Source organism: Macaca fascicularis, chromosome 7 (genome assembly GCF_037993035.2).
Source record: "Macaca fascicularis isolate 582-1 chromosome 7, T2T-MFA8v1.1".
In the NCBI taxonomy this organism is placed as follows: Eukaryota; Metazoa; Chordata; class Mammalia; order Primates; family Cercopithecidae; genus Macaca; species Macaca fascicularis.
Genome location: NC_088381.1, coordinates 173,824,522 through 173,832,213, shown reverse-complemented (window position 1 = coordinate 173,832,213; position 7,692 = coordinate 173,824,522). Strand labels below are relative to the sequence as shown.

The 7,692-nt window shown below is 64.0% G+C and overlaps 1 gene segment (V, D, J or C); it reads left to right on the top strand.

Moving 5' to 3' along the window:
• The first annotated feature begins 325 nt into the window (after positions 1–325).
• LOC102135863 (immunoglobulin heavy constant gamma 4-like) lies at positions 326–7,098 on the top strand. The segment is given in 6 exon segments: positions 326–991; positions 1,381–1,410; positions 1,529–1,858; positions 1,956–2,270; positions 3,586–3,716; positions 5,585–7,098. Coding segments are annotated over 6 exon segments (1,299 nt in total).
• Positions 7,099–7,692: the final 594 nt, after the last annotated feature.

Genomic DNA, 7,692 nt, shown 5'->3' with positions numbered 1-7,692 from the left:
CTAAGGGGAAAGGGGGGAGATGCTGAGGAGGGGGCTCCCGGGGGCTATTCCAAGGCAGGAGGTTCCGGGGCCCTGGGGCTGAGGGTCCCAACCCTATGCAGTGTCTGGCCCCTCTGCTGCACAGAAAAACAGGGCCCTGGAGGGCAGAGGGCAGGCTATGACCAGGGCCCTGGGCAAGTCAGGCCCACTCACTAGGGGAGGGCCACGCTGGGGCGGCAGGGTCAGGGGCTTCAGGGGGGTCGGGAGACCCACGAGAAGCCATCTGAGAACAGTGGCCACTGGTCAAGCCAGGCACCCATAAAAGGCTGGAGTGGGGCCGACGGGCATGAGCCGTTCCTGAGGTGGCACCGATGGCCAGAGCCGAGGCCAAGCTAGAGGCCCTGGGCTGTGCTGACTCCCTGCAGACACAGAGCACTAACCCGGCTGCCCAGCCCCGCCTCCTAGGCTGCAGGGGTGCCTGCAGAAGGGCACCGCAGGGCCGCCACTCCTGCAAGCCTTCTGGGGCAGGCTGGGCCTGACCTTGCCTTTGGGGCAGGGAGGGGGCCAAGGTGAGGCAGGTGGCACCAGCCAGGTGCACACCCAATGCCCGTGAGCCCAGACACTGGACCCTCGCTGAGAGACAAGAACGGAGGGGCCTCTGCGCCCTGGGCCCAGCTCTGTCCCACACCGCAGTCACATGGCGCCACGTCTCTTGCAGCCTCCACCAAGGGCCCATCGGTCTTCCCCCTGGCGTCCTCCTCCAGGAGCACCTCCGAGAGCACAGCGGCCCTGGGCTGCCTGGTCAAGGACTACTTCCCCGAACCCGTGACCGTGTCGTGGAACTCAGGCGCCCTGACCAGCGGCGTGCACACCTTCCCGGCTGTCCTACAGTCCTCAGGGCTCTACTCCCTCAGCAGCGTGGTGACCGTGCCCTCCAGCAGCTTGGGCACCCAGACCTACGTCTGCAACGTCGTTCATGAGCCCAGCAACACCAAGGTGGACAAGAGAGTTGGTGAGAGGCCAGCGAGGGAGGGGGGGTGTCTGCTGGAAGCCAGGCTCGGCCCTCCTGCCTGGACAAACTCTGGCTGTGCAGCCCCAGCCCAGGGCAGCAGGGCAGGCCCCGTCTGTCTCCTCACCCAGAGGCCTCTGCCCACCCCACTCATGCTCAGGGAGACAGTCTTCTGGCTTTTTCCACTAGGCTCTGAGCAGACACAGGCTGGATGCCCTTACCCCAGTCCCTGCACACACAGGGGCAGGTGCTGGGCTCAGACCTGTCAAGAGCCATATCTGGGAGGACCCTGCTCCTGACCTAAGCCCACCCCAAAGGCCAAACTCCACTCCCTCAGCTCGGAAACCTTCTCTCCTACCAGATCCCAGTAACTCCCAATCTTCTCTCTGCAGAGTTCACACCCCCATGCCCACCATGCCCAGGTAAGCCAGCCCAGGCCTCGCCCTCCAGCTCAAGGTGGGACAAGTGCCCTAGAGTGGCCTGTGTCCAGGGACATGCCCCACCCGGGTGCTGATGTGTCCACCTCCATCTCTTCCTCAGCACCTGAACTCCTGGGGGGACCATCAGTCTTCCTCTTCCCCCCAAAACCCAAGGACACCCTCATGATCTCCCGGACCCCTGAGGTCACGTGCGTGGTGGTGGACGTGAGCCAGGAAGACCCCGAGGTCCAGTTCAACTGGTACGTGGACGGCGCGGAGGTGCATCATGCCCAGACGAAGCCGCGGGAGAGGCAGTTCAACAGCACATATCGTGTGGTCAGCGTCCTCACCGTCACACACCAGGACTGGCTGAACGGCAAGGAGTACACGTGCAAGGTCTCCAACAAAGGCCTCCCGGCCCCCATCGAGAAAACCATCTCCAAAGCCAAAGGTGGGACCCGCGGGGCCCGAGGGCCACGTGGACAGAGGCCGGCTCGGCCCACCCTCTGCCCTGGGAGTGACCGCTGTGCCAACCTCTGTCCCTACAGGGCAGCCCCGAGAGCCGCAGGTGTACATCCTGCCCCCGCCCCAGGAGGAGCTGACCAAGAACCAGGTCAGCCTGACCTGCCTGGTCACAGGCTTCTACCCCAGCGACATCGCCGTGGAGTGGGAGAGCAACGGGCAGCCGGAGAACACCTACAAGACCACGCCGCCCATGCTGGACTCCGACGGCTCCTACTTGCTCTACAGCAAGCTCACCGTGAACAAGAGCAGGTGGCAACCGGGGAACATCTTCACATGCTCCGTGATGCATGAGGCTCTGCACAACCACTACACCCAGAAGAGCCTCTCCGTGTCTCCGGGTAAATGAGTGCGACACCCGGCAAGCCCCCGCCCCCCGGGCTCTCGGGGTGGCGCGAGGATGCTTGACCCGCACCCCGTGTACATACTTCCCAGGCGCCCGGCATGGAAATAAAGCACCCAGCGCTGCCCTGGGCCCCTGCGAGACTCTGATGGTTCTTTCCGCGGGTCAGGCCGAGTCTGAGGCCTGAGGGGCACGAGGGAGGCACAGCGGGTCCCACTGAACCCACACTGGCCCAGGCTGTGCACGTGTGCCTGAGCCACCTAGGGTGGGGCTCAGCCAGGGGCCGCCCTCGGTGGGGCTGGGGGCTTTGCCATCAAGGCCCTCCCTCCAGGAGCAGCTGCCCTGGGCTGGGCCACCAGAAGCCTAGGAGCCCCCTGGGGACAGGCACACAACCCCCGCCTCTGTAGGAGACTGTCCTGATCTGTGAGCTCCCTGTCCTCAGACCCCCTGCCCACTCGGGGGCATGCCTAGTCCATGTGCGTAGGGACAGGCCCTCCCTCACCCATCTGCCCCCATAGCACTAACCCCTGGCAGCCCTGCCCAGCCTCACACCCGCATGGGGACATAACCGACTCCTGGGGACATGCACTCTCGGGCCCTGTGGAGGGACTGGTCCAGATGCCCACACACACACACTCAGCCCAGACCCATTAAACCCCGCACTGAAGTTGGTCGACCACACAGCCACCACACACACACACACACACACACGCGCGCGCGCACGCCTCGCACAGAGCCTCACACAGGCAACCTGCACAGCACCCAGACCACAGCAAGGTCCCCACACACGTGAACACTCCGCGGACACAGGCCCCCAAGAGCCCCACGCAGCACCTCAAGGCCCACGAGCCACTCAGCAGCTTGTCCACACGCTGACCAGCTCACACAAACCCAGCCCTCCTCTCACAGCAGAGCCCCTGCAGCCGCCGCACACACAGGCCCCCACACACAAGGCAACCCACGCCACATCGCATCCCTGGCTCTGGCCCACTTCCCAGTACCGCCCTTCCCTGCAGCTGGGGTCACCTGAGGGGTGGGCTTCACCATCCTCCTGCCCTCTGGGCCTCAGGGAGGGACACGGGAGACGGGGAGTGGGTCCTGCTGAGGGCCGGGTCACTATCTAGGGCCGAGTGTCCGGCAGAGCCCCGGGGCCAAAGCTGGTGCACAGGGCGGGCAGCTGCGGGGAGCTGACCTCAGGACACTGTTGGCCCATCCCGGCCGGGCCCTACATCCTGGGCCCCGCCACAGAGGGAATCGCCCCCAGAGGCCCGAGCCCAGCGGGACACGGCACTGACCACCCCCTTCCTGTCCAGAGCTGCAACTGGAGGAGAGCTGTGCGGAGGCGCAGGACGGGGAGCTGGACGGGCTGTGGACGACCATCACCATCTTCATCACACTCTTCCTGCTAAGCGTGTGCTACAGTGCCACCGTCACCTTCTTCAAGGTCGGCCGCACGTTGTCCCCAGCTGTCCCTGACACTGTCCCCCATGCTGTCACAAACTGTCCCTGACACTCTCCCCCAGGCTGTCTCCACCTGTCCCTGACGCTGTCCCCCACTGTCTCACAAACTGTCCCTGGCACTGTCCCCCACGCTGTCCCCACCTGTCCAACAGTGTCCCCCAGGCTGTCTCCACATGTCCCTGACACTGTCCCCCATGCTGTTCCCAGCTGTCCCTGATGCTGTCCCCTATGCTGTCCCCAGCTGTCCCTGACACTGTCCCCCACTGTGTCCCCAGCTGTCTCTGACACTGTCCCCCAGGCTGTCCCCACCTGTCCCTTATGCTATCCCCTACTCTCTCACAAACTCTCCCTGGCACAGTCCCCCACGCTGTCCCCACCTGTCCAACAGTGTCCCCCAGGCTTTCGCCATATGTCCCTGACACTGTCCCCCATGCTGTTCCCCATTCCTGACACTGTCCCCTATGCTGTCCCCATCTGTCCCCAACACTGTCCCCCAGTCTCTACCTGTCCCTGACACTGTCCCCCCCATTCCTGACACTGTCCCCCACTCTGTCCCCTACAGTCCTTGGCACTGTCCCCCATGCTGTCCCCTCCTGTAGGCAAACCTGTCCCCCACACTGTCTCCACCTTTCCCCTTGCTGTCCCACATGCTGTCCCCTATTCCTGACACTGTCCCCAACACTGTCCCCAAAGCTCTCCCCCATGCTGTCCCCCACATAGTCTCCACCTGTCCCCTATTCCTGACACTGTCCCCACCTGTCCCTGTTGCTGTTCCCCCATGCTCTCCCCACCTCTCCCTGACAATGTCCCCGACACTGTCCCCCACGCTCTCCCCACCTGTCCCCGACACTGTCCCCCACACTCTCCCCACCTCTCCCCAACACTGTCCCCCACACTCTCCCCACCTCTCCCCAACACTGTCCCCCACTCTCCCCACCTCTCCCCGACACTGTCCCCCACACTCTCCCCACCTCTCCCCGACACTGTCCCCCACACTCTCCCCACCTCTCCCCGACACTGTCCCCGACACTGTCCCCCACTCTCCCCACCTCTCCCCGACCTGTCCCCCACACTCTCCCCACCTCTCCCCGACACTGTCCCCGACACTGTCCCCCACACTCTCCCCACCTCTCCCCACCTCTCCCCGACACTGTCCCCCACACTCTCCCCACCTCTCCCCGACACTGTCCCCCACACTCTCCCCCTCTCCCCGACACTGTCCCCCACACTCTCCCCACCTCTCCCTGACACTGTCCCCCACTCTCCCCTTTCCCTGACACTGTGCCCCACTCTCCCCACCTTTCCCTGACACTGTCCCCCATGCTGTACCCACCTGTCCCTGACACTGTCCCCCATGCTGTATCCACCTCTCCCTGACACTGTGCCCCACTCTCCCCACCTGTCCCTGACACTGTCCCCCATGCTGTACCCACCTGTCCCTGACACTGTCCCCCATGCTGTATCCACCTCTCCCTGACACTGTGCCCCACTCTCCCCACCTGTCCCTGACACTGTCCCCCATGCTGTACCCACCTGTCCCTGACACTGTCTTCTGTGTTGTCCCACATGCTGTCACTACCCTGGCCCTGCTCTCCATGTCCAGGCCTGGGGGCAGGCAGTGTAGACACCCTGGCACCTGGGTGGCCTGAAAAGCAGATGGGCCTCAGGGGCAGGGCTGTGGCCTCGGCAGTCTGAGGGGTGGGTGGGACTGGGGGCAGGGCTGTGGTCTCAGTGGCCTGAGGGGTGGGTGGGACTGGGGGCAGGGCTGTGGCCTCAGTAGCCTGAGGGATGGGTGGGCCTCAGGGGCAGGGCTGTGGCCTCACTCACTCCTGTGCTGTGCCTTGCCTACAGGTGAAGTGGATCTTCTCCTCGGTGGTGGACCTGAAGCAGACCATCGTCCCCGACTATAGGAACATGATCGGGCAGGGGCCCTAGGGTCAACCTCTGTGGGGTATCCAGGGCCACCCAGACCCCACACAGGAGCCAAGGGCCATGCTTAGCCACCACCCAGGCCACTGGTGCCCCCTGACCTCACCGCCCTCAACCCCATGGCTCTCTGGCCTAGCAGTTGCCCTCTGACCCTGCTATACCAGACACGCCCCCCTTCCAGACCCTGTGCATAGCAGGTCTACCCCAAACCTCCGCTGCTTGGTGCATGCAGGGCACTGGGGGCCAGGTGTCCCCTCAGCAGGACATCCCTGCCCTCCAGCCCGCCAGGTGCTCACACAAAAGGAGGCAGCGGCCGGCATACCAGGCGCCCACCCAGGCAGGAGCTGGCCCTGGAGCCACCCCGTCCACGCCAGCCTCCTGAACACAGGTGTGCTTTCCACATGGTGAGTGGGAGCATCAGCCACCAAGGCGGAGAAGCCACAGCACCATCAGGCCCTGTTGGGGAGGCTTCAGAGAGCTGCGAAGGCTCAGTCAGACGGCCTTCCTCCCAGCCCGCAGCCAGCCGCCTCCATTCTGGGCACTCCTGGGAACAGACATGAGGAATGAGATTGTTCTTATTTCAAGCCAAGCACGCTGCTCTCCGGCTCCTGGGAAGAAGCCTCCCATGGAACAGGGTCTCGGTGCCAGCACCGCCCCTTGGCTGCCTGCCCACGCTGCTGGATTCTCGGGTGGAAGTCGACCCACAGGGACAGCCAGCCCCAGAGTCTGCACTGGGAGAGGAGTGACCAGGCCCAGGACACGGCCACCTCCCACCCACTCCACTCCGCCAAGATCACTCAGAGAAGAGCCCAGGCCACGTGGTCGCTACAGGAGCCCTACAGGGCAAGGGTGAGGACAGCCCAAGAAAGGGGTGGGCATCTGCCCAGACAGGTCTGCCAGAGGAGGCCTGGTGACCAGGTCCCAGGCAGGCAAGGCTCAGCCTTGGTGGGTCCTTGGGACAGAGGAGGCCCCGGAGCACCGGTGAGAGAGGTGGAGGGACACCAGGAGAGCCAGGAGCGTGAACACGGCGGAACTCATCACAGAGGCTTAAGTCCAGCCCCAAGTCACGTGCAGCAGGAACAAGCAGCCACTCTGGGGCATGAGCTGGAGGCGAGACGGCAAAGAGGGTGCCCGCAGCCTGGGGAGAGCGGGGCTGCCGGCCACGACTGCTGGACAGAGGCTCCCACGCTCTGCTGCCCGCGTCACGCCGTTCGGTGAATGTCACGCAGAGTCTGCAGACAGGAAGGGAGGCACGAGCGGGAGCGCGGCAAGCGCCTGCCTCGGCCGTCAGGGAGGACTCCCGGGCTCACTGGGAGGAGGTGCCACGATTTCAGCTTTGGTAGCTTTTCTCTTCTTTTAAATTTTCTAAAGCTCATTAACTGTCTTTAATGTTTCTCATTTTTGATGACAATAAAATATCCTTTTTAAGTCTTGTACTTTGTGATGGGAGCAGCCTTCCTGTGTTCACGCGCGTCCTGCGCCCGGTGGGAAGCAGAGTCAGGAGGCGGCTGGTCGAGCTGGACCTCGGGGGCTCCCTGCACACGCCCCCCGCCTCCTGCGGCCACACGCACTGCCCACGCGGCCCTCCCTGGCCTCTGTCACTACGTGGACCCCCGGGGCTTCTCCTCTTGCCTACATGGATGCAGTTTCTCCTCCTGCTGGGCACCGTGCTGCCTGCCCTGGTCACTCTGCATGGGGCAGGGCTTCCAGGACAAGCTGGGTTGGGGCCTGGGAGCTGGCTCAGACTGGCCAGGCAGAGCCACACAGAGGGCCTTCCAGAATCAAGAGGTGGGTGTCAGATCTGTGTGAGTCAGCTCAGGACCACAGAGGGGCGGCTCTCACCGCAGACCTGGATCCTCCCAGGCCTAGGGACCAGGAATCTGAGATGGGGATGCAGGCAGGGCTGGTTTCTCTCAAGCCCTCTCTCCTTGGCTTATACACACTGTCTCCTCCCTGGGTCCTCACATGGCCATCCCTCTGTGTGCCTGTGTCCTAAGCTTCTCTTCTCAGAAGAACACACATCAGATTAG